Consider the following 23,659-nt stretch of genomic DNA (forward strand, 5'->3'; position numbering starts at 1 on the left):
CTAAATGGCAAATACATATAAAGGTTATTGAATTTTTCAGAATTGGGTGGGCATTTAAAAAGAAAGCAAATGTGTATGGATTTTTTTTTTCGGGACACATTTATTCGTCCATGATGTCCATTTTGGCAGTAACATTTTTGCTTTACATGTGCGTGAGTCCAGTCAATAACAAAAGAAGAACAAGACGGATAAAAATGAAGCAGTATGAAAATTCCAACATTTATTTGTGAATTCTATGGCAAAACACAGTGGGCAGTTAGACTACTTTTCTTTTAAAAGCTACATTGGTCCAAAAAAGTAAAGAGAAAAAATCTTTTTTAAAAGCCCTCTTAGAATGACTGGTCTTAGTTTGTTTTTTTGTGTGTGTGTTTTTCACCCGCTTCAGACTCCGAAGCCACTACATATGTACACAGGAAATACTCACGTGTGATGCGTTAAAGTTGAGCGCTACATATTTCTACAGCGACACGCATCCAGATCGGCTGTTGACATTCAGCTTTTCTCAACTATCAACAACAAAAATCTAATCAATCTACAAAATGCTTCAATTAGTTTCCTTATTCTAAAAACATGTGGCTTTCATTGCATTCTCATTTTTGAATGAGGGATTCATTATGAAAAAGTCAAGCATAGTGGAGGTAATATTTCTAGCTAATTTACAGATATGGTCAGTGTTTGGATACAAGTCTAAATATGAGCTAATAACAGCTAAGAAATTCATGTACATATTGCCAATCGATGGGATGAGGACAAAAATGTTTAGGTAGTTTCCTGAACAGCTGGTATCTATGACAACTGTAAACACATTTTTTTAGTCAAGAAATGGAAAAATGACGACACTTATAACTTTGAATTGTTCAATTGACGCATCTGAAAGAAATTTGGGGAATGAATGGAAATGGCTTGATGATGTATGGAACAACAAAGAATATTTACTTTTATTAGAATAAAATAAAGAGAGAAAGGAAAAATAAAAACAATTCTTCCATGCAATTTTTTTGTTTGCCATTTTATGCTCCCGCCATGTCTAGCGATATCGTTTGTAACAAAAGTCTAAATGTGCTTCTTAGATACGCGATGCAACTAAAGCACAAAATGTACACGCATTTTCACACCTTTCCATTTGTAACAATCCAGCTAAATAGTATATTAAATATATTTTCATGAGGTCTTTATCCAAGCAATGTGATTTGCTACCGCAGGATGCGTAAACTCCTTTTAAGACCGACGGCCAATTACAAAAAGTGGAAACACAGATAAGCTAGAAAGAACCAGGTAGTACAGTATACCTGCCCCAAAAATAACCATATATACTGGACTTTATATATATATATATGTATTGAAAATAACAAAAACTAAATGGAAAAAAAAAAGCTTTCCAGAAATAACATTGGTATAAAATGTGGACTAGAAATCTTCTCCTATTGTAATCCTGTAAACTGTTTGTTTGTTGTCCCTCTGCTGTTGGACATCCGGCATTTTAACGTCCGCAACTTTTATTTTTTTTTTTTGTGCATTCAATCTCGGTCATTGAAATCAAAGAAAGGCCTGTTGGTTTGGTTCTACGTTACAGGCACTTCAATTATCAGCTGATCTTAATCATGGAGATGATGCATGACGACAATGTGGAATGCGACATGTACAGCAAAGTTTGATTTATTGGTCTCTGTTTTATCTTTTTTGCTTTTCTGATTTGATGACGCTGACCTGAACTTTTTTTCCAATTGGGACGCTGACTCACAGCATTTGTGAGGAGCAAATTATGTTAAAAACAATTAAAAGGTTTTGCTAAATTTGTTTGTTTGACTGTAAGTGAAGTACATTTATTTTCTTTCAGGGTCTACTTAAAATGTTTTCTTTTCATTGTCTGACATTGTGAAAATATTGTTGCATTTTGTTTTTGCAAATGCGAATTTCACCAGCGTTAACCTCCTCAGTGTACATTTGTACTACTACTAATAATACAAAGTAATCATAAGCGCAGTTTTTTTCCTGACTACTAACTCAACAAATACCTTTACAAGTTTAAGATGGGCATAGGCTCGTTAGTTTTAAAAAAGACATTATGTCCCCCCAATTATAAAACATTTACCAGGTTTCTTTCATAAAAGGTCTCTGACAATTTTGGGTCAAAATACAAGATGGAATAAAGAATTACAGTACGCTTAAAATTCTCCTTGTTTTAAATTGTCATTATTATACTTTTTGGGGGCGGGGAATCTGCCTCATGCAAATGAGCCATAGTTTCCCCCCGCCCTAACTATTGGGGGGGCCACAGAAGAGTACAACTTCACCATGACAACGGCGTGGCACTGCTAGCTGCTACGAAAATTTCAGAGTGAAGAAAAAACACGAGTGGGCAGTCAAAGACGGATCATATTTTCACGCATGAAGATGGCAGGGGGGATTGTCTGACATCCTTAAAAAGTCGTAATGTTTGCTTGACAAGGAATTTTTATCTACCTTGGACCAAATCACTACAGCAGTTATCTGAGTGTATTGTCCGAAGAAACGTCCTTGAGCATGCGTGTAATGACGAGTGGCACATTATTGTCATCTCCTCGGCTTGAGTTTCGACATCAGCAAAGGGAAAAAAAAAAAAAAAAAAAAAGAAAAAACACAGGCACTTGACCCGTGGCCAAATTAAACAAAACAAAAGCAGAAAAAAATGTCAATTGTGGATAACAGCTGATGTTGTTGTTCCCTTCTCATCGACAAAAACATTATTATATAACCCAATGGTCCCACATTTGGAGAAAAGGTCTCCAGATTCCAAATGTTGTTGAAGTCTTCAATTGGTGCATTTTTTTTGTAAAAAGAGTCATCTCACTCAAGCAGTGAGAGCGAAGGCTTTTGGCCCTAAAAAAATTCTCCTCTATGTGTTTGTTAACTTCAAAGGGGCACATGCAGGTGGGGTGGGGGGGAGGGGAGAGGAGAGACTACATTCATTCGTTGAGGCCCACCAAGATATTGTTGTAACAACTCCGTGCTGTAATGTTAGGTCCATAGTGGTAATCATCTGAATGTCCTGCTGGTAAAAGGTGTCTGAGGTCCAGTCTCCTGGTGTGAGAACTACAGACACTGAGTATTGTGAGTCGGATGAATGTGTGTGTTACAGGAATGTGTGTAGAGCAGTGTGTGATAAGTTTGGCAGCTTGAGTGATGGATGGGAGTGAATGTGTGATGATGGCATGGCAGTCATGTGCAGTGTCTGAGAACAACTGCGTGTGTGTGTGTGTGTGTGTGTGTGTGTGTGTGTGTCAGAAGCACCATTGTCACTCTGTCAAGGTGTCTCCCTTCTCATCAATTGAAGTCGCTGTCTCGTGCAGACGGTGCTTGCACTGTCCCGGCGAGTTACGAGGGCCTCGAGGTCGGGTGGGACAATGGGACGGGGCGATGCAGTCACACGGTCCTTCCTGCCACAAAAAAAAAAAAAAAACAAACGAACAAAACAGCAACTTTCATTTACTATCCGAAGCAAGAGAAGATCTGTCACTGTGAAGGTGAAAAAAAACATTTGTCGATATCCCGGCAGACATGAGACAAGTACCATTTCTGTTATTGTGCTGTCCCCTGCTGGTGTTTAGTACTTGTTATCCATGCATCCATCCACCCACCCATTTCCATTTTCATCACAAGCGAGAGTGCTGGAGCCTAACCCAGCGAACTTGTGGCGAAAGGCGGACGCCACCCTGAAGTAGTCGCCAGTCAGTTGCAGGGTACTTATCAACAGTCAAATGCTTAGCAAACTGCTTTGTGCCTGTACAGCATTGAAAAATACTGCACTATTAACAAAGCTCATCAGGAATCCACCACTTAAATCAATTATTTTTCAGACTCAAATTTATGAATTAAATAATGAGGCAGATGTCACAGTTGACAACTATGGCAACGTGCTGTCCCTGTTAAATTATACATTTAAAAAATATATAACAGGAATAAATTATGAGAAAAGATTTTTAAAAGTTCTTTGTAAATTAAAAAAATAAAATACATAAAAAAAAAGCTTTAAAATACTCCACCCACATCCTGTATGCTTAATTGCAATTCCAAGTGATTTTGGTAATCATCAAGAAAACCATGGATTAAATTAATCTCTTAGATTTTTTGTTTTCATCCTTATATTGAGGCAAACATATGTCTCTTTAGTTGTAAAAGGCATTAAAAATGAAAAACTAAAGAAAGAAGGGTGGTCTGAATATTTTTGCCAAGACAAAATTTTAAAAGAGTATTTTAAAAAAAAAATCTTTAAAATTAGACAAATATGCAATATTGTGGTACCGCGATGTCGCTTACTTAGCCCATGTTCCGATATATGGAAACTTTGGCATTTGCAGATTCACCTGGTCACACATTTCTTTTTGACCTATCACCAATTTTATTCAAATCTTTCGACCTGTTTTTCACAGTTAGATTGACCCAGTACGCCGCTTGTTCCCTATTTTTTTTTTTTTCCAGATCTTATAGTGGCTATTATTATGGAGTATAATTTATTATCAGATTTTCACTTTTCACAGTCAGGCTCAGTCCCTATCTGGAAATAGACGGGTCCACTGTATAGACACACACGTAGTGTTCATACACACACATTTACATACATGCAGTATATCCTAAAGTGGGTGTTTTTGCCCTTGCTTGGTCTTCCTAACATGATGTAAAACTTTTAAACTCACACGACCATAGGTGCACTAAGTATAATCATTAGTTAATCGTTTTCATACATGATGTCACTTTGACTGGAAATACTGTTTCGAATCCCAAGCGGCTAAAGATCCATTCGATCCCACACTGGAACACACATTGCGAAAATACCAAACATGTGAAGGTGCTTCCAATGAAAAGTCCCACCTCTGTTCCAGATCCTGCAGAGCCAGCGCTGCCCATGCCGTCCTTCCCTCCTCCTCCCATGATACTGACCATCTCGTCACCGGCCGTCTGTCTCATGAAGCGCTTGTTGACAATCCTGGTCACGTTGTCGTTGCCTCCACACAGTCCAGCCAAGGCTCCGAGTCCTCCCACAGGAGCTGGCGGACATTCTGGCTTGAGTTCATCCACGCAGTTAAAGCCTCCTCCAAGGAGGGTGTCTCTTTGCATTCTCTCTCCTGGCAGGTTAACGCCTGCCTGGCTCCGGCCGCTGCAAACGGTTTTCAGGAACTCCTGGACAAGGCCTCCAAAGCGCTGAGTGTTTGGTTCAGATCCACAGACGGACGCGCAGGAGGGTTTCCCTGCGGCAGGAGGGTGTCGCGCTGGACTGGCACCTAAACACACATTGATTGTCATGTGTTAGGACTGACAAGTTGGCTGAAGATAAAAAAATAAAATAAAATCTCATTTCATTTTAGTAACTTCAAATGTTTGCTGGTGCCTCCCTCTCTACTCCTAGTCAGATTCTTTCTGAATAACACCTTTTACTTCTGCTAAGTGCACTTTCATTTAATTAGCGTTTCATTCAATAGAAGAATTCATTAAAAAAAAAAAAGACCTACTTTATAATTTGGATTATCAGTATCATTCGGCCTTGGGAGATGTCTGCGCGTCATTTCTATTCAATTAGACCAGAAGCTATTCATCTACAAGCTTGATAACGATGTGTGGAGCTTAGAAGTAAGAGATAAGGAGTGCATGCACATGAGCCCTCAAAAACATCCCAAAGGAACACCAATTTATTTTTAGACAAATATTCGCAAATCGATTCTTGGCTTTTTCAGCATTACAAATTCATTTTGGACTTTGATTATTTTATTTAATGAAAATCCTGGACTGTTTGCCAGTTATTTACAGGGCATTTCATTTAAACAAGCATTCATGCTCACATTCACATTTTTGAACAATTCAGAGTATTCATTGAACCAAACATGCACGTCTTTTACTTCAATCATCAATCATCTTTTCATCGTTTCAGTCAAAACGGTGCACGTTACCTCCGTCAGCCCTGCAGAGCGTCTCTGTGCTTCCCGGATGTTCCACCACACTGAAGAGGCTGGAGAGGCCGTCGTTGAGGCCGCTCAGCACGGGGCTGTCCCTGGTGGTGGTTGAGCGCGCCCAGGCCGAGCCGCCACCCCCACTGATGGTTCTCTGCTGGAGGCTCCATAGGCTGCGCTCTCGTGACGAAGGCGTCCCGTCCAGTCTGGAGGTGGAGCCTGAAAAGGAGCAAGCTATATCATGATTTTTCAAAAAAAGAATGTTGATAATCAGAGGAATCACTGAATTAGTCCAAGATTTATTAAAAAGGGTAAATACCTGAGGACACATGGCGCTGGAGCTTCGGGGACCCAAACTTGGGTGAGCAACAGGGCCTATCGACTCGGCTGTGAACTTTCTCCAGAGACGTTGATATCTGTCTCGTTCGTGCCGACGCCAACGGGGAGGTGGTTGTAGATGAGGGCCGGGGAGACCAGGCTTTGGTGTGCAAACCTGGGCTCCTGCCGCTGCCAAGGGTGTCAGTTTGAAGCCCGATGCTGACACATTGAGGAGCTGTTTGCGTGGACCTGGTAGACACGCCGACTGCCTGGAAAAGAAAGGAAGGAAAAATTCTTAATCCAGTTTTTTATTCATTACAGTGAGTGAGCAATGTCATGTGAACACTTATATAAAGCACATTATGTGTTGTCTCTAAGCAGTCTTCTCTCTCCCATGGAGCAGTTTTTTTTTCGTTTTATTTTTTAATCACTTTTTTGGCTGTCAGATATTTACAGTTCTATGTCAAAAGACAAAAAAAAAATACTACTATCTATAAATAAACTTGCTTTGGATTCAGATATACGGTATTGTGCAAGATGACAAAGTGGAGTAAATGTCTTTCTCGGAGCTGATCAATTGATTGGATCAGAGAATTATGAAATCAAAACCGATCAGCAAAAAATGCCAATTATTGGCAGCTCCGATCCGGCCTATCAAATCGGTGTAAAATCAAATTTTAATACAAAGCAAAACATTAACAAAGCAAAGGCTTGAAACGCTCATGTTGGGGCATTCACAAGTCAAGGCACCGCAGAATGGCATCATCAACTTTTGTAAAAATAAGGTGACTTACAGGTTCCTTGCCAGATTTCCTCTCCAGCGATGAGGAGCGAATGGCATGCCGCACGCAGTTGGTCATCTCTTTCATATCATCACTCAAGTTGGCGGCAATCTCCCCCATTTCCAAGTCGTGGAACGCCGATGAGGTCATCGCATCAGCCACGCTGTTCGCCACACCACTGTTGACCACCGCGGTGAGGGAAGCAGCAGGGCAGCCACTCCTATTCTCCAGCAGCTCTCGATGCTGCTTGGATAGAGAGCTCAGCCACTGCTCATAGGACGACGAAAAGCAAGACGCGGACTGCTGGAACTCAGCCGGGCCTGCCTCAGAAGCACTCAGACCGATGGTAGACCCCCCATCGATGTTGCCGTGCACCTCGCCGGCCACCCGCTTGCTTCGTTGGTGTTCCATGCGTCGCACAGCAGGGGGGCTGTAGTACATCCGGATTCCGGTGCTTTCTGGAGCTGTGTGGCTCATCTGGACACAGTCCAGATGTAGTGGTGATCCCACTAAGTTGCTGCAGGAGACACTAGCGGTTGGGCCATCCCAGGTTTTGCAGGTATCCCCGACATTTGGGGTCTGAGAAAATCAATATCAATGAACGTGAGTAGCACCTACATACTCCATCCTCCAAATCACATTTTTTTCCCCCGCACATATGGGCAATGCTTCTTCTTTTTTAAAAAAAATATAGTTAAATTATACAAAGTGAATCAAAAATAGACTCGTTTTGCAAATTAACTTTGAAAGACTGACAGTTTCATTTAAAAGAGGTTAAGTTTTCTGGTCCACTTCACATCTAAGGAGGCTTCCATCAATACAGTAGCAATCTAAACCAAAGTCGACCTCACACATTTTGAGTTAATGTTACACAGATGAGTGAAACTGAGGGTGCTTTCCCACAAGCACCTTTTTGTTGGCTTTAAACAAATTCTAGTTTGATTCCCCGTTGATACTGACTGCACAGTTGGACAGATGTAAACACATAAAGAAGACTTATATGCAGACTAAATTAACTGCTTTGTGAGTTTCAGCAAAGTGGTCTTGGTAAGATTACAACCACACCTTTGTCCACTATAAACTGCAGTAGTAGTAGTAGTAGTACATAGTTTCTTTCGGCTTGTCCCGTTAGGGGTCGCCACAGCGTGACATCTCAGATGAACGCTCATATTTGCTTGGCCCAGTTTTTACGCTGGATGGCCTTCCTGACGCAACCCCTCATGGGGAGCTGCATTTATTAATAGAATGTTTACAAATCCATCCAAGAGTTTGAACCTGGGAAATCAAACTGCTGGTGTGAAAACACCATTAAATCAGCTCCTGAGCTGATCACATATTGATTTATTGTTCACATATTCGACAGCTTTTGTTGTTACCTCATTCGTCAGATAGGTCCAATTCTTCTTGTTGAAATTATTCAGCTGTGGACAAATCAAAGGAGGTGGGGTGACTAAGTGAACGAAGCCCCTCAGGTCAACTGTGGTCCTGAAGTCAAGGCAATCCAGCGCTGCTGTCGATTTGGTCCTTAACATATATGCAAATTGTCATTCAAATATAACATTCATAAAGTCTTTCTCCACATATTGACACTGGTGAATGTTTACCTTGGTGATCCTGCTCCACCAGTGACAACAAGGGTGTCTGTAGATGACTCAGCAACTGATGACTTTGACAGTTGGGATAGAAAAAAAAAATAAAAACAACATGGGCATCAGTAAAAAAAAATTCTATCTTCAAGCGAGCAGGAAAACGGATTGAAGGATATTTTCAGTAACTGGGCACCATAACTGTATTGGTACTGCTGCACTCCAACAAGTGCACACCTTCTGCAACTGTTTTGACAGGAGGACTTTGTGTCGGTTGCCAACAGAACTGGAATGTGAAAATAATAATCTCCTAAGAATGTTTTGTAAGAAAGAGGATACTGTATATATTTGATTTTTTAGTGTTTGGAAAAAGAAAGATCTTACATAACATCTCAGACAAACATTTTAACAATTCCTCCATCTTTGGAAGGCTTTGTCATGTTTATTTTGCATTAACTGTCCAGATGGTGGCGATAAAACTATATCCTAAAATAGGATCAAATTTAAGGGGCACAATGCAATTGCTGTCATGTTGCAGTAGCCTAGCAGCTCTTGTGGATATTCAAAACATGTATGACCACATTAAACACAACACAGCTCCATAGTTCCCCATGAAGCATTAAAACAGTAAGACCAATTCCTCTATTTTTGCTGTAGACTGAAAACATTTGGGTTTGAGATCAAAAGCCAAATATGACGCCAGAAATCAACATTTTATTTCCAGGTATTAACATCTGGATTTGATATACAACATGAAAACTCTTTTCATCACTTTGCAAAAAGTAAATCTTTGTCTCATCAGTTAAAATATTTTGCCTGAATATTTACAGCGCCTTGTGAAAGTATTCGGCCCCCTTGAACTTTTCCACCTTTTGCCACATTTCAGGCCTCAAACATAAAGATATCCATCCATTTTCTTTGCCACCTATCCTCACATGGGTCACGGGGAGTGCTGGAGCCTATCCCAGCTGTCAACGGGCAGGAGGTGGGGCACACCCTGAACTGGTTGCCAGCCAATCCAGGGCACATAGCGACAAACAGCCACACTGACAATTACACCTAGGGGCAATTTAGAGTGTCCAATTAATGCTGCATGTTTATGGGATGTGGGAGGAAACCGGAGTGCCCAGAGGAAACCCACGCAGGCACTGGGAGAACATGCAAACGCCACACAGGCAGGTCCGGGATTGAACCCAGGACCTCAGAACTATGAGGCCAACGTTTTACCAGTTGAGCTACTCAAAATTTGCTGCCTCAAACATAAATAAATAAAATGGAATTTTTTAGTCAAGAATCAACAAAAGGTGGGACACAATCGTGAAGTGGAATGAAATTTATTGGATATTTAAATTTTTTTTAACAAATAAAAACCTGAAAAGTGGGGTGTGCAATATTATTCGGCCCCTTCGCATTAATACTTTGTAGCACCACCTTTTGATGCAATTACAGCTGCAAGTTGCTTAGGGTATGTCCCTCTCAGTTTGGCACATCGAGAGACTGAAATTCTTGCCCATTCTTTCTTGCAAAACAGCTTGAGCCCAGTGAGGTTGGATGGAGAGCGTTTGTGAACAGCAGTCTTCAGCTGTGCCCACAGATTTCTGCGGGCTTGCGGCAAACTTTAAGCGAGACGTTTCATGCATATTTTTGAGAAATTGCTTTCTTCGTGCCACTCTTCCATAAAAGCCAGATTTGTGCAGTGTATGACTGATTGTTGTCTTGATAGATTTGCAGTGGTCTTCCATTTCAATATGATTGCTTGCACAGTGCTCCTTGAGATGTTTAAACTTCACCACAACAGTATCTCGGACCTGTCTGGTGTGTTCCTTAGTCTTCATGATACTCTCTGCACTTAAAAGAGAACCCTGAGACTGTCACAGAGCCGGTGCATTTATACGGAGACTTGATTACACACAGCTGGATTCTAGTTATCATTATCAGTCAACATTGGATCATTCAGAGTTTCTGACTGAACCTCTGGAGTGAGTTTGCTGCACTGAAAGTAAAGGGGCCGAATAATATTGCACGCCCCACTTTTCAGGTTTTTATTTGTTAATAAAGTTTAAAATATAAAATAAATTTCGTTCCATTTCACGATTGTGTCCCACTTGTTGTTGATTCTTGATAAAAAAAAAAAATCTATTTAATGTCTTCATGTTTGTAGCCTGAAATGTTGTGAAAGGTTGAAAAGCTCAAGGGGGCCGAATACTTTCACAAGCCACTGAATATTTCAGTAGGGTCTTCATATTTATATCTTGGTTTGTATCTTCTGTTGTTAAATGTGTAGTTCTTTTCAGGAAGTCTACTGAAAACTGTAGCTTCTGATATCTTCACTTGTGCCCTCTTGAATTTATTGCAGAAAGCAGTAACAGTTGTATCAGGGCCATCTTTATAGCTCTTACAATGTTTCTGTTTTCAATGGTTGTAGTTTTCCTCTACCTGTTCAGTGTTACGCACCAATGTGTTTTTTCCCTTCTCCAAGACTCTCCAAAGGGTTGTACTGGTATTGGTCAAAATTTGTGCAATGGCTCTGAATGATTTTTCATCTTGCCGAAGTATCACAATTGCTTGTTTTTCACCCATAGACAACTCTCTTGTTTTCCAGTTGGATATACCTCTACTGATAACATTCTTTACAGGCAAAGTGCAACATCAGAAAATGTGTTTAAACATGCATCAATACTTTTACTCTCATGAAAAATTATTAGATTCAAATGTATATCCAATAAACATGTAAATACTGTACCTGACAATAACAGCAGAACTCTTTTGATCTTAAACCCAAATGCTTTCCGTCACACTATTTTGTTTTTTTTGAGTGTTGAGAGCTGAAACTCACGTCAAGGACAGGCAAATTGACAGGAATACAAGTTTGCATCCATCTTGCTTAGTATCAAACTGGCGTGTGGCCATTTATGTTTATGACCAGGCCAATCACAGTGTAGCTATTACCAAAGCAAAAGTAATCATTCCTTTAAACTGATGCTGTAATGGGATCAGTTTTCCTTTGGTCCAGTTACCTCAATGGGACTTGGTCAGATGAGGGACCTTCGGCTCATAATTTATGTTCTACAACAACGTACTATAATTGTTGCCCGACTGTAATTGGGTTTTTCTCATTTTTGAAAAAAAAAAAAAACAAAACAATACAATAAAATGGGGAACTTATGTGAACCATGAGAGAAACACGTCAGCCCCAGGGAGAGGCGAATCATTTTGACACACACAGTGTCTTCATCACATGCACATACACACACACACGCACACCCACATGCACACAAAAACACATAGACACACACACGCACGTGCGCACACAACACACACACACGCATGTGCGCACACAACACACACGCACACACACACACACACACACACACACACACCACACACACACACCACACACACACACACACACACACACACCTTGGTCTCTCTCAGCCTCTGCTCCCACTGAGCTCTCTCCTGGCTGAACCTTTCCAACAGCTCCAACTTCTCCCTGCCCCAGTTTCTCTCTCCGATCTGAAGCTATCATGATGAAGAGACATAATAGGTGATCATTGAGCGGCCTCCTCAATAAATGCTCCCAAAATACTGTCTGCCACTAACACCTAAATGCATCTACCTGTTTTGTCAAATCCATCACGGCTGCATAGGACTCTGCCAAGAGGTGTTGGTGCTCCTCACGCTCCCTCTTTAGTGCCACCTTCAGGTCAGGCGGGTCCATCGGTTCAGCAGAGGACACGCTTGGTGCCTTGGCTGCTTTGGTTTCAAGCTGTGTGGTGGGGGTGGGGGGATCATGAAGGCATGCTCAGGTTTGAAAGTTTAAAAAACAGTAACCTATACGAGTACATTTTCTTTAAGGGTAGGCACACACACTTAACTGCTTGCTGACAAATCACAGCACATACAACGGTGCCTTGAGATACGAGTTCAATTAATTTCTTTCTTTGTTTGAAATGTTTATACACTGATCTTTTCTTTGTTTTAAAATGTTTTTAACCATGTAAACCACATTCATTACCTTGTGTATGAAATGCACTATATATATGTAAAATTGTTTCGCTTACTACGCTGTTCTCAGCATACTAAGTGTTATACTGCCGTTTCTTTTGCCTCTCTCTATAGACCATTGCACCGGCCATCCTCTCACTCACGTCTTCTCATCCAGCAGCTCTCTCGCCAACTACTTCAATTTGCATTAATTGGACACAATGTCACGAAGCTCGTAGGTGGGATTGCTTGAATTATGTATGAGCACCTTAGCTTTCCCTTTTCTCCCTGGTAAATTCACACAGCCCCAGGGAGAGGCCCATCATTTTGATGCACACAGTATCTTAATCACATGCACACACACACACGCAGACGGACACATGCAGACAGACACACGCACTGTCGCTTTGTGGCCCTGGTTGGTTGATATATGGTGCTCATGGGTCACCTGGTAGCCAGTCGTGGATTATGACGCACATGTTTAGCCCAGATTCTGTCTCCTGAGGAACAGTGTTAATTTTTAATGTTTAAGGCAGCCTAATGAAGGATTACATCTAAACACTCCTGACTCATAAACAAGAGAGCAAATTTGAATGAATGACTAATTCAATCTGTGTTATTTATTCAACTAAAGTTGCGTGTGCAACAACAGCAAAAACAACCACAGCTTTGTAACACATACCAGGAAGATTTTGGTACAGTGTTTCATAATCTATTGAAGAGTTCATTAATTATTTGAAGTGGCATTTTGGAAGCTGTATTTGAAGATGATTGATGTTTCAATCATGTATCAATTAATATGACTTTTTAAAATGATCAGAAGATGTTTCTTTATAACAAAAGTTACTTTTCACTAGCTAATGTTGCTTTTAGATGTATTTTACATTTTAATCTTTTTTCTGTTTTATTTGTAACACTTAAAGAGTTATTTTTCTCTGTCGGCTAATTTGACACAATTGGAAAACAATGTGGTGTTTCTATACAATAAGGTATCATTTAATGTCATTTTTGTCTTTTTTCCTTTCACGCATAAAGCAGGCAACATTTTCAGCGCTTCCATCGACCCCCCACCTCCAATGTATGTGTAATCAAAGTGACTACAGGTGTTCTAACGTGTCAGGTTGGACTATTGGTCCAGCCACTGGACCAATAGTTGGTGGCGCATGCGTACAGGTTGATTATGTTTGAGGATTTGCCATTAAAAATGGGGTACAAGGACCTATTCACTACGGCCCACAGGTTTAATTACTGTTATTACTACATTTGCTGTCATTATTCCACAGTGCATCACTAATAGCAGCATTTCCTCTTGCCCACCTGCGTGATGAGACTTTTAAGTTCGGTCCTCTCCACTTCCCACGATGCCTTGGCCTTTGCAAACTGCTGTGTGAGTTCCTGGGAGCCTTGCTGTTCCTGTCGCATCTCACCACTGAGGTCCTGCAGCGCTACCTTTAAGTCCGCCAGGGTGCTGCTCACAGCACTCAACTAAAAAGCAAAAAATTAACAAGTATGTTTTGGAAGTAAGCAAGCATGCATTTATGCATACGTGCCACCGACCTCGATTTCTGGTCCAAGTTCTTCCTGATCTCCATCGGCTTTTTTCCCCGTCAGGTTATCCTCCCGCAATAAAAGATAGAGGTCCTTCAGGTTGTTCATCTAGATAACCAAAGACAGACCAGAGTCATTTACCTCTGCCTCCAATTATGGAAAATGTTCAGCCTTCACTTTAAGACCTGAATACCTGACATAAAAGAGGATACGGAGGTTAAGTTAGAATAATGACAATGATGCAAGACGGTAGGAATTTTCTAATGCTACAGCATATTTGAAAGAAACTTGCTGCATGACATCCTCTTGTGGCCACTTGAAATTATGACTTGTCTTTTAATTTCAGTTCATTTTATGATTACACTATCAATTTTAGGATTTTACATGTAGCATTAAATTTTCGCTTTAAATATTGAGGAGATTTTAATAAGGTCAATTAATGTCAGATTTATTTTTGCAGAATGTTAGCACAAGGCTCAAACTAAATAGAAACCACAAATTAACTTGTCAGACAATTAAGAAATAATTTCCATTACCGTTTCACCTTTAGCGTGACAGTGTAATTCTTACGACTTTTTAGCTTATACCCTCTTTACAAATTCATACATGATGAAAGTCGTTCAGCGATATGATTTGGGTTTTTTTATTTTATATTAATATCCATTGAGCGATGATGCTTTCGTGCTATGACAGAAGCAGTTCGCACCTCCAGAATGTCTTTCAAGTCAGTGTCCTTCTTGCAGCCCAACCGCCACTGTTTGAGGAAGCAGCGTAGCTTGAGACTGAGCAGCAACAGTGCTTGTTTGAGCTGCTGGGACTCCTGTACCAGCAGAGTTCTCTCTTGGCCCCATAACTTGTGTTGGAGCCGAGCCTGGAGGCCCAAACTCTGCAGTTGGAAGTCCCGGCGGAGCAGAGCCTTCTGCTGTTCTTCGTGGAGCTGCGAGAAATACAGATAAGTTTGAATGCTATCTGGACTTTCTCGTGCTTTTCATGATGATCTGAATGACCTAATTCTGTAATTAGTTGGCCTTACTAAAATATTTGAACGTTTTTAATAGCTGAACATGTGTATTATGTTACCTAGAGATAAACTGCACAGTAAACAATTGGAGCGTGATGTTCTGATACATTGCTGTCATGTCTTTCCAAGACCCCACAAAATTGCTTTCATGGTTAATAACCCATATACCTGCTGACAAAATTTAATGATGACACGTAATTTAATGCTCATGCAAATTAGGATCATTTGGGCTTGGGGAAGATCTGAGTGTCATTTTACTTTTTCAGAAAATCTGTCTGTGAGTGTGTGGTACATGACCGACCTGTGAGAATTTCATTGTCATTTCTCTGTGAGCCTCCATCTCCTTCTCCAGCTCTACTTGTTTGGAACCATTTGCCTCGCACGGGTTGGTTTGCAAATTGGTGGACTGGACGGGTACAGGGAAGAATCAATTTTAGATGCAGTGAGTAAGAAAATGAAAGATACGTAATGAAAGTGGATGGTTGTGTGGAAGAAAACAGTGTGTCAAGTAAGCAATGATGGGGGGATGAATAAAAGAGTGGAAGAAGCAACAGGAGAGAATGAGGTATGCATAAGACACCATTGAAAAGATGACAGGCTCCTGACAAAAGCTATTAATGATAGCTCTAATTTTGCACTGTAGAAATAACCTAAAAGACCCCAAAATAAAGAAAGTCAAAGCTCAGAGCACACTCACAGGCTCACTCACATCTTTGGCTCCTCAAACAATAAAAGAAAATCAACTGAACCATACACGAAAGAGGTCTATACACCGGGATCTGTTGGATCTGATGGGGTACTTGCTTCTTCTAGTAGTGTACTGTGAACATTGTACTCAAAAGACTCACATAAGACGCTTTCTCTTTCCTGGCCTGCTATTCTATGTGAAAGCATAACCACCAAAATTTGATTTTCCAAACTCTCTGTTTGTAATATGGTGACAAACTCTCATTTGGGAGGGGCTCAACATCAACATTGAGAGGTCGCTTGGGCATCTTGTGGGTGAGGCGTTCTGGGCAAGTCACAACAGGAGAAGGCCCTGTTGGACAACCGGGATCACGGTGGAGAGACTGTCTCCCGGCTGGCCTGGGAATGGACGAACTGCCTTGGGAGAGAAAAGACTGCGCTTCCCTGGTTAAGATGCTGCCAGAGATGATCAGAAGAAAATTAATGGGTGGAATGGAATGTCATCATTAGAGTCCTGAGTAAGATTGGGTCTATAACAGCTGACTTTGGGTGAGAAGTGTGGTACTCCTTGGACTGGTTGCCAGCCAATCGCAAGACAACCACACACACTTTTCCCCATTGACAAATTACAATCTCCAATGAACTTAACAAGCATGATTTTTTAATATGGACAAAAGCTGGAGTACCAGGAGAACAAAACAAGCAAACTCCACACAGGAATGCGAAGGCCTAGGTCAAAATACCACCACTACTGTGCTGCTAATTCATAAAATTAATACATAATAGAATTTAACGAATCGGCCCAAAGTATGGACAAGGACATTGAATATTGTATTAGTCATAATGTGGTTCTTAAGTAACTTTTGGGGAATTCCCCAAATAGTTGAGCACTATTTCACTTAGTGTGAAAGACTACTGTTTAGCCTGTGATGCAACAATTTTGCAGAAAGCCAGCGTTAAAGAGGCTGAAGACTCAAGACGATAAGTATCCTGTAGTAAATGATTGTGCTGTTGCATTGCTTACCAGTGAGTCTTGTGTTTCCTCGTCTTTCTCCTCTGCTTGCTCAGTGTGCTTATTTCTTTTCTCATTGTCATCTGCGTAGCTGTTTGCTTCTGTTTCACCTCTGAACCCTGGCAACGACTGGTCCCTACAATCAAGCTGCATTCATGCGTGGGCGAGTCAATGGAGAAAGAAATGAAAAACAAACATACAAAAGAAGAACTCATAGAAGAGAGAAGGCCAGAGGAGGTGGAAAAGCAAGCCGAAACACAACAATAATAAAAGAAAATACAACCCCAAAAAATGGGCGTTCACATTCGACATACATACGTACACAGAACCACAAAAATAATAACTGGCTTTCACATGACAAAAAAAAGGATGTAGAGGAAAATGAGCTTGGTCAGAGAAGAAAAGGAGAGAGTGGAGAAAAAAAAGAAAAGCAAGACAGAGGAAATGATAAAAGGCTGAGGGTAGGATAAAGATGAAGAGCACACAGGAGGACATAAGGAGGGGAAAGTAGGAGAGAAACGGGTGAGAGAAGGAGTACGTGTAAAAGGGCAATGTAAGGGACACGAGAGGAAGGAGGAGTGCAAAGATTCAACAAGAGGAGGGAGAGGGATGTGTGGTGGAAGATGGAGTGTGAAAAGTGGCACAGATGGGAGTGTTTAAAAAAAGAGTGCAACAAGGGGTGAAAGGTGAAGTGTTATGGTGCCAATGCAGAGAGAAGGACAAGAAGAGGAGGAGGAAAAGGAAGGGTGTTTGGCTCAGAAGAGGCCTCTAATGGAGTCTAAATTATTTCACTTCACTGCTGAATTGTATCACAGTAGATTTCAAGGTAAAATTTGAAATTCAAATGTGTTTATCTAAAAGGCATTTCCTTTTTTTTCCCCTCATACTGAATTTAAAAAAAGTAAAAAATGGTACTAAAAAAGGATACTTTTGCATTGTTCTGTTGTGACAGAAAATAAAATAGCATAATGACCATGTGATGGGGTTTTTCATGGTTCTGGTGAGACCCAGTTTAGATTTTAATGCTATTATAGCCTCCTTAATCCATCACTTGACACATTTACAATAATACTAATTACGATATGTGGCAGTTATGGAGCAACAATCTGTTCATCAGACATGAAGAATAATTCCTACAAATAAAGCTATTTCCTTTTTTTTCCATTTGCTTCAAACAAATGTATTTCATCTTAAAGTTGCAGTCAACATTTCCATTTCCAAAGCTGGAAAGAGCCATACTGTAGACTGAAAATATCAGTAAGTGTACATTTTTTATTAATGGATCTTGAACAGTATGTACAATATTGAGGGACAACACATTAATATATTACTATATTAATTCTAAAATTCCAAAATCCCAACTCAGATTCTGAAAATAAATAAAAATAAACCAATGTCATGCAACAATAAACAGGCTCCAATTGAGGCCTACAGCAACGTCTAAAAATTGGGTTAGGAAATTGATACAACTTTTCTCAGAGGCCACAGAGGGAGGCTTACATTAGCAGCTCAGTTTTGACTTTTTCTGACTAATTTTTCCAAAAAATTTCTAGAACAACCAAAAACATGGGAAGATATATTTTTTATACTCAGTCAGATTTGAGTGTGAATTGTAAATCCATTGGAAGAAAGATGGGATTTGGAATGGTTAAATCAGCGCAGAATAGCACAAATGCAGGGAAAGGAAAAGAACAAAACCAAAAAAGCTTTAAGAAAAAATAATGTGAAAAGAAACAATGAAAAGTAATGAGTATAAGTTGTGAACATCACATGTTACCTTCTCTTCTGTAGTCTTGAGCGTATCTTGCTTGCCTTCAGAACAGGATAATGGATTGACCGGTGAGGTCAAGGAGGATTGACCCTCACTCGCAGGGAGTGAGGATTTTCCCAGGGTGTCGACACGCTCCACAAAAACCTGCAGCTGACTGTGCAGTGCCTGCAGCCTGCTGGTCAGAGCACCAACCAGAGGCCTGTCTGCCAAGTCAGAAAGCTCGGAGATCTGTCACCAATCAGAAAGACACAATTCATTACACAGGTCAAATTAGATAGGTCAGTTCAGAAACAGCAAGCCCAGTTGTTTGGGTGATGGGGAAAAAAGAAAAAAAAAAATCATGCATTCACCCATCAGTTTTCTAGCCCACTGACAGTGATGCCTCGGTTCTCGACCACAATCCGTTACAGAAAACAGTTCAAAAAGAGAATTGTTCGAAAACCGACTCGTTTCCCATTACAATGAATGGAAAATGAAATAATGCCTTCCAAGCCTTAAAAAATTTGGATTTTTAAAGCATTTTTTTTAGCTTTTCCTTATAATAAACTGCATAGTAGAAATACATGTATAGTTTAAATACTTTCTATAATAAAATTATTTAAGAAACATATGTATTTTTTGCTTAAAATGTATGCTTTACTAGGCTGGGAGTGCATTGCTGTATCTGTAGCGACTCGGCCCCCAACCTTGTAAGCTGTTTTAATTAACAAAAGTGCAGAATAACTTCAAACAAACAAAAATGAGGCGGGGGGGGGGGTTTCCATTTTTACAAAAAGTAACAAAAACACTCGTAACTCGACTTAATAAACAAAACAAAAATGCAGAAATGCTTACACAACTGTACGTATCAAATGTCTTCGGGGTGGTGACTCGCCCCCTTTGAACAAAAAACGAATCTGTCATTTGTTTCTGCCGTCTCTTAAGAATATTTCTGAAGTGGCTCATCATGACGTCATTAAAATTTTGGAGAACTCTGCTACATTCAGATTTATTGGAGTGATGAAGTTCGACGAAATTATGGATTTTGTTCCACTTGGCACAGATGGCTTTGATGTCAGCACTTGGGACAAACAACAGTCACTCCCGGCAAACGTCTGTGTACAGAGGCTGCATTATCCAGAATAACAAAAGTGCGTTGATTGCGCAGCGCGCGTTGTGTCATTTCTGGGGGGGGCTTTCGGATAGACAATAACAAAACGCATCGTGGGTGGGTCAACTAATGCCGCCCTATGGGGGCACAAACCAGTGCAATCTGTAGGCCGGTCCCAAGCCCGGATAAATGCAGAGGGTTGCGTCAGGAAGGGCATCCGGCGTAAAAACTGTGCCAAACAAATATGAGCGTTCATCTAAAGAATCCCATACCGGATCGGTCGTGGCCCGGGTTAACAACGCCCGCCCCCGGCACTGCTAACCTGCAGGGCGTCGGTGGAAATTCAGCTACTGTGGGTCGAAGACAAAGAAGAGGAGGAAACCGGATTTGTCATCAGAAGAAAAAGGGGAATGCACAGAACCTACCTGAGTGTAGGGACTTTGAATGTTGGGACTATGACAGGAAAAGCTCAGGAGTTGGTTGACATGATGATTAGGAGAATGGTTGATATTCTGTGCATCCAAGAGAGCAGGTGGAAAGGTAGTAAGGCTAGAAGTTTGGGAGCAGGGTTTAAATTATTCTACCACGGAGTAGATGGGAAGAGAAATGGAGTAGGGGTTATTTTAAAGGAAGAGCTGGCTAAGAATGTCTTGGAGGTAAAAAGAGTATCAGATCGAGTGATGAGACTAAAATTTGAAATTGAGGGTGTTATGTATAATGTGGTTAGCGGCTATGCACCACAGGTAGGATGTGACCTAGAGTTGAAAGAGAAATTCTGGAAGGAACTAGATGAAGTAGTTCTGAGCATCCCAGACAGCGAGAGAGTTGTGATTGGTGCAGATTGTAATGGACATATTGGTAAAGGAAACAGGGGCGATGAAGAAGTGATGGGTAAGTACGGCATCCAGGAAAGGAACTTTGAAGGGCAGATGGTGGTGGACTTTGCAAAAAGGATGGAGATGGCTGTAGTGAACACTTATTTCCAGAAGAGGGAGGAACATATAGTGACCTACAAGAGCGGAGGTAGAACCACGCAGGTAGATTATATTTTGTGCAGACGATGTAATCTGAAGGAGGTTACTGACTGTAAAGTAGTGGTAGGGGAGAGTGTAGCTCGACAGCATAGGATGGTAGTATGTAGGATGATTCTGGTGGTGGGTAGGAAGATTAAGAAGACAAAGGTAGAGCAGAGAACCATGTGGTGGAAGCTGAGAAAGGAAGAATGTTGTGCGGCCTTCCGGAAAGAGGTGAGACAGGCTCTCGATGGACAACCGAAGCTCCCGGAAGACTGGACGACGACAGCCAAGGTGATCAGAGAGACAGGCAGGAGAGTACTTGGTGTGTCATCTGGTAGGAAAGGGGAGAAGGAGACTTGGTGGTGGAACCCCAAAATACAGGGAGTCATACAAGGAAAGAGATTAGCGAAGAAGAAGTGGGATACTGAGAGGACTGAGGAGAGGCGAAAGGAGTACATCGAGATGCGACGTAGGGCAAAGGTAGAGGTGGCAAAGGCTAAACAAGAGGCATATGAAGACATGTACACCAGGTTGGACATGAAAGAAGGAGAAAAGGATCTCTACAGGTTGGCCAGACAGAGGGATAGAGATGGGAAGGATGTGCAGCAGGTAAGGGTGATTAAGGATAGAGATGGAAATGTGTTGACTGGTGCCGGTAGTGTACTAAATAGATGGAAAGAATACTTTGAGAAGTTGATGAATGAAGAAAATGAGAGAGAAGGAAGAGTTGAAGAGGCAAGAGTGAAGGACCAGGAAGTGGAAATGATTACTAAGGGGGAAGTCAGAAAGGCACTACAAAGGATGAAAAATGGAAAGGCAGTTGGTCCTGATGACATACCGGTAGAGGTATGGAAGCAATTTGGAGAGATGGCTGTGGAGTTTTTGACCAACTTATTCAACAGAATACTAGCGGGCGAAAAGATGCCTGAAGAATGGAGGAAAAGTGTTCTAGTTCCCATCTTTAAGAACAAAGGGGATGTTCAGAGCTGTGGGAACTATAGAGGAATAAAGTTGATGAGCCACACAATGAAGTTATGGAAAGAGTAGTGGAGGCTAGACTCAGGACAGAAGTAAGTATCTGCGAGCAACAGTATGGTTTCATGCCTAGAAAGAGTACCACAGATGCATTATTTGCCTTGAGGATGGTCGTGGAAAAGTACAGAGAAGGTCAGAAGGAGCTACATTGTGTCTTTGTGGATCTAGAGAAAGCCTATGACAGAATACTAAGAGAGGAACTGTGGTACTGCATGCGTAAGTCTGGTGTGGCAGAGAAGTATGTTAAAATAGTACAGGACATGTATGATGGCAGCAGAACAATGGTGAGGTGTGCCTTAGGTGTGACAGAGGAATTTAAGGTGGAGGTGGGACTGCATCAGGGATCAGCTCTGAGCCCCTTCCTGTTTGCAGTGGTAATGGATAGGCTGACAGATGAGGTTAGACTGGAATCCCCTTGGACCATGATGTTCGCAGATGATATTGTCATATGCAGGGAAAGCAGGGAGCATGCAGAGGAACAATTGGAAAGATGGAGACATGCACTGGAAAGGAGAGGAATGAAGATTAGCCGAAGTAAAACAGAATATATGTGCGTAAATGAGAAAAGTAGAGGGGGAAGAGTGAGGCTACAGGGAGAAGAGATAGCGAGGGTGGACGACTTCAAATACTTGGGGTCAACAATACAGAGCAATGGAGAGTGTGGTCAGGAAGTGAAGAAACGGGTCCAAGCAGGTTGGAACAGCTGGCGAAAGGTGTCTGGTGTGTTATGTGACAGAAGAGTGTCTGCTAGGATGAAGGGCAAAGTTTACAAAATAGTGGTGAGGCCGGCCATGATGTACGGATTAGAGACGGTGGCACTGAAGAAACAACAGGAAGCTGAACTGGAGGTGGCAGAAATGAAGATGTTGAGGTTCTCCCTCGGAGTGACCAGGTTGGATAGGATTAGAAATGAGCTCATTAGAGGGACAGCCAAAGCTGGATGTTTTGGAGACAAGATTCGAGAGAGCAGACTTCGATGGTTTGGACATGTTCAGAGGCGAGAGAGTGAGTATATTGGTAGAAGGATGCTGAGGATGGAGCTCCCAGGCAAAAGAGCGAGAGGAAGACCAAAGAGAAGGTTTATGGATGTGGTGAGGGAAGACATGAGGGCACTTGGGGTTAGAGAGGAAGATGCAGGAGATAGGCTAAGATGGCAAAAGATGACACGCTGTGGTGACCCCTAACGGGACAAGCCGAAAGGAAAAGAAGATCATGGGTGGGTCAACTACTTGCGCCGAACGCGATGTTATTTCCGTTTTTTTTTTCGGGGGGCGTTCGAATAGACAATAACAAAGTCTGTCGTAGGTGGGTCAACTGCTTGCACCGCGCGCATTGTTATTTCCCGTTTTTTTTTTTTTTTTTTTTTGCAGCGTGGGAATTCACAACAAAGCGCGTCGTGGGTCAGCTCGTGTGGCCACACGCAATGTGTTATTTCCGGTTTTTTTTCAGCGCTAACGGAATTCACAATAAAAGGCGTTGTGGGTCAGCTGGTCTGGCCGCGTGCAGTATGCTTTTTCCGGGTTTTTTTCAGTGGCGTTCGAGTACCGATTTTCGTTAGAAAATGGAAGCAAAAAAAAACCCTCGAAATTTTTGCTCGAAAACTGTTTTTTTTTTTTCGAAAATGGAGACGTTTGTAAACCGAGGCTTTACTGTAGTTGCACTGAGGTAATGGCTGAGGTTTACATGAGTGGAGGGGTACAGACAGCAGAGCACATAGACAAAAAAAAAAAAAAATTCACATTCACAGTAAAAGCTTTAGACAATTTACTATACAGTCTTTAATTGATCTAAAAACACTTTTGGAATTTGGGAGGAACCCAGAATACCTGGAGAAAATCCACATAACAACATGGGAAACATCCAAACTTCAAGAAGTCCAGAGCCG

The 23,659-nt window shown here is 41.4% G+C and overlaps 1 protein-coding gene across 1 annotated transcript in view; it reads right to left on the reverse strand.

Moving 5' to 3' along the window:
• Nucleotides 1-200: 200 nt before the first annotated feature.
• mtcl2 (microtubule crosslinking factor 2) overlaps nt 201-23,659 on the reverse strand; it is a 66,046-nt gene continuing 42,587 nt past the window's right edge. The window contains exons 10-24 of the mRNA XM_061832463.1: nt 18,640-18,861; nt 16,875-17,009; nt 15,465-15,569; nt 14,849-15,079; nt 14,152-14,250; nt 13,912-14,079; nt 12,227-12,376; nt 12,028-12,129; nt 8,626-8,687; nt 8,398-8,545; nt 7,034-7,600; nt 6,241-6,508; nt 5,922-6,140; nt 4,849-5,258; nt 201-3,416 (exon numbers count right to left, since the gene is read on the reverse strand). Coding sequence (XP_061688447.1) covers nt 3,276-3,416; nt 4,849-5,258; nt 5,922-6,140; nt 6,241-6,508; nt 7,034-7,600; nt 8,398-8,545; nt 8,626-8,687; nt 12,028-12,129; nt 12,227-12,376; nt 13,912-14,079; nt 14,152-14,250; nt 14,849-15,079; nt 15,465-15,569; nt 16,875-17,009; nt 18,640-18,861 — 3,027 coding nt within the window. The 3' untranslated portion in view covers nt 201-3,275. The remainder of the gene's footprint in view (nt 3,417-4,848; nt 5,259-5,921; nt 6,141-6,240; nt 6,509-7,033; nt 7,601-8,397; nt 8,546-8,625; nt 8,688-12,027; nt 12,130-12,226; nt 12,377-13,911; nt 14,080-14,151; nt 14,251-14,848; nt 15,080-15,464; nt 15,570-16,874; nt 17,010-18,639; nt 18,862-23,659) is intronic.

This window comes from Syngnathoides biaculeatus, chromosome 2, assembly GCF_019802595.1.
Source record: "Syngnathoides biaculeatus isolate LvHL_M chromosome 2, ASM1980259v1, whole genome shotgun sequence".
NCBI lineage: Eukaryota > Metazoa > Chordata > Actinopteri > Syngnathiformes > Syngnathidae > Syngnathoides > Syngnathoides biaculeatus.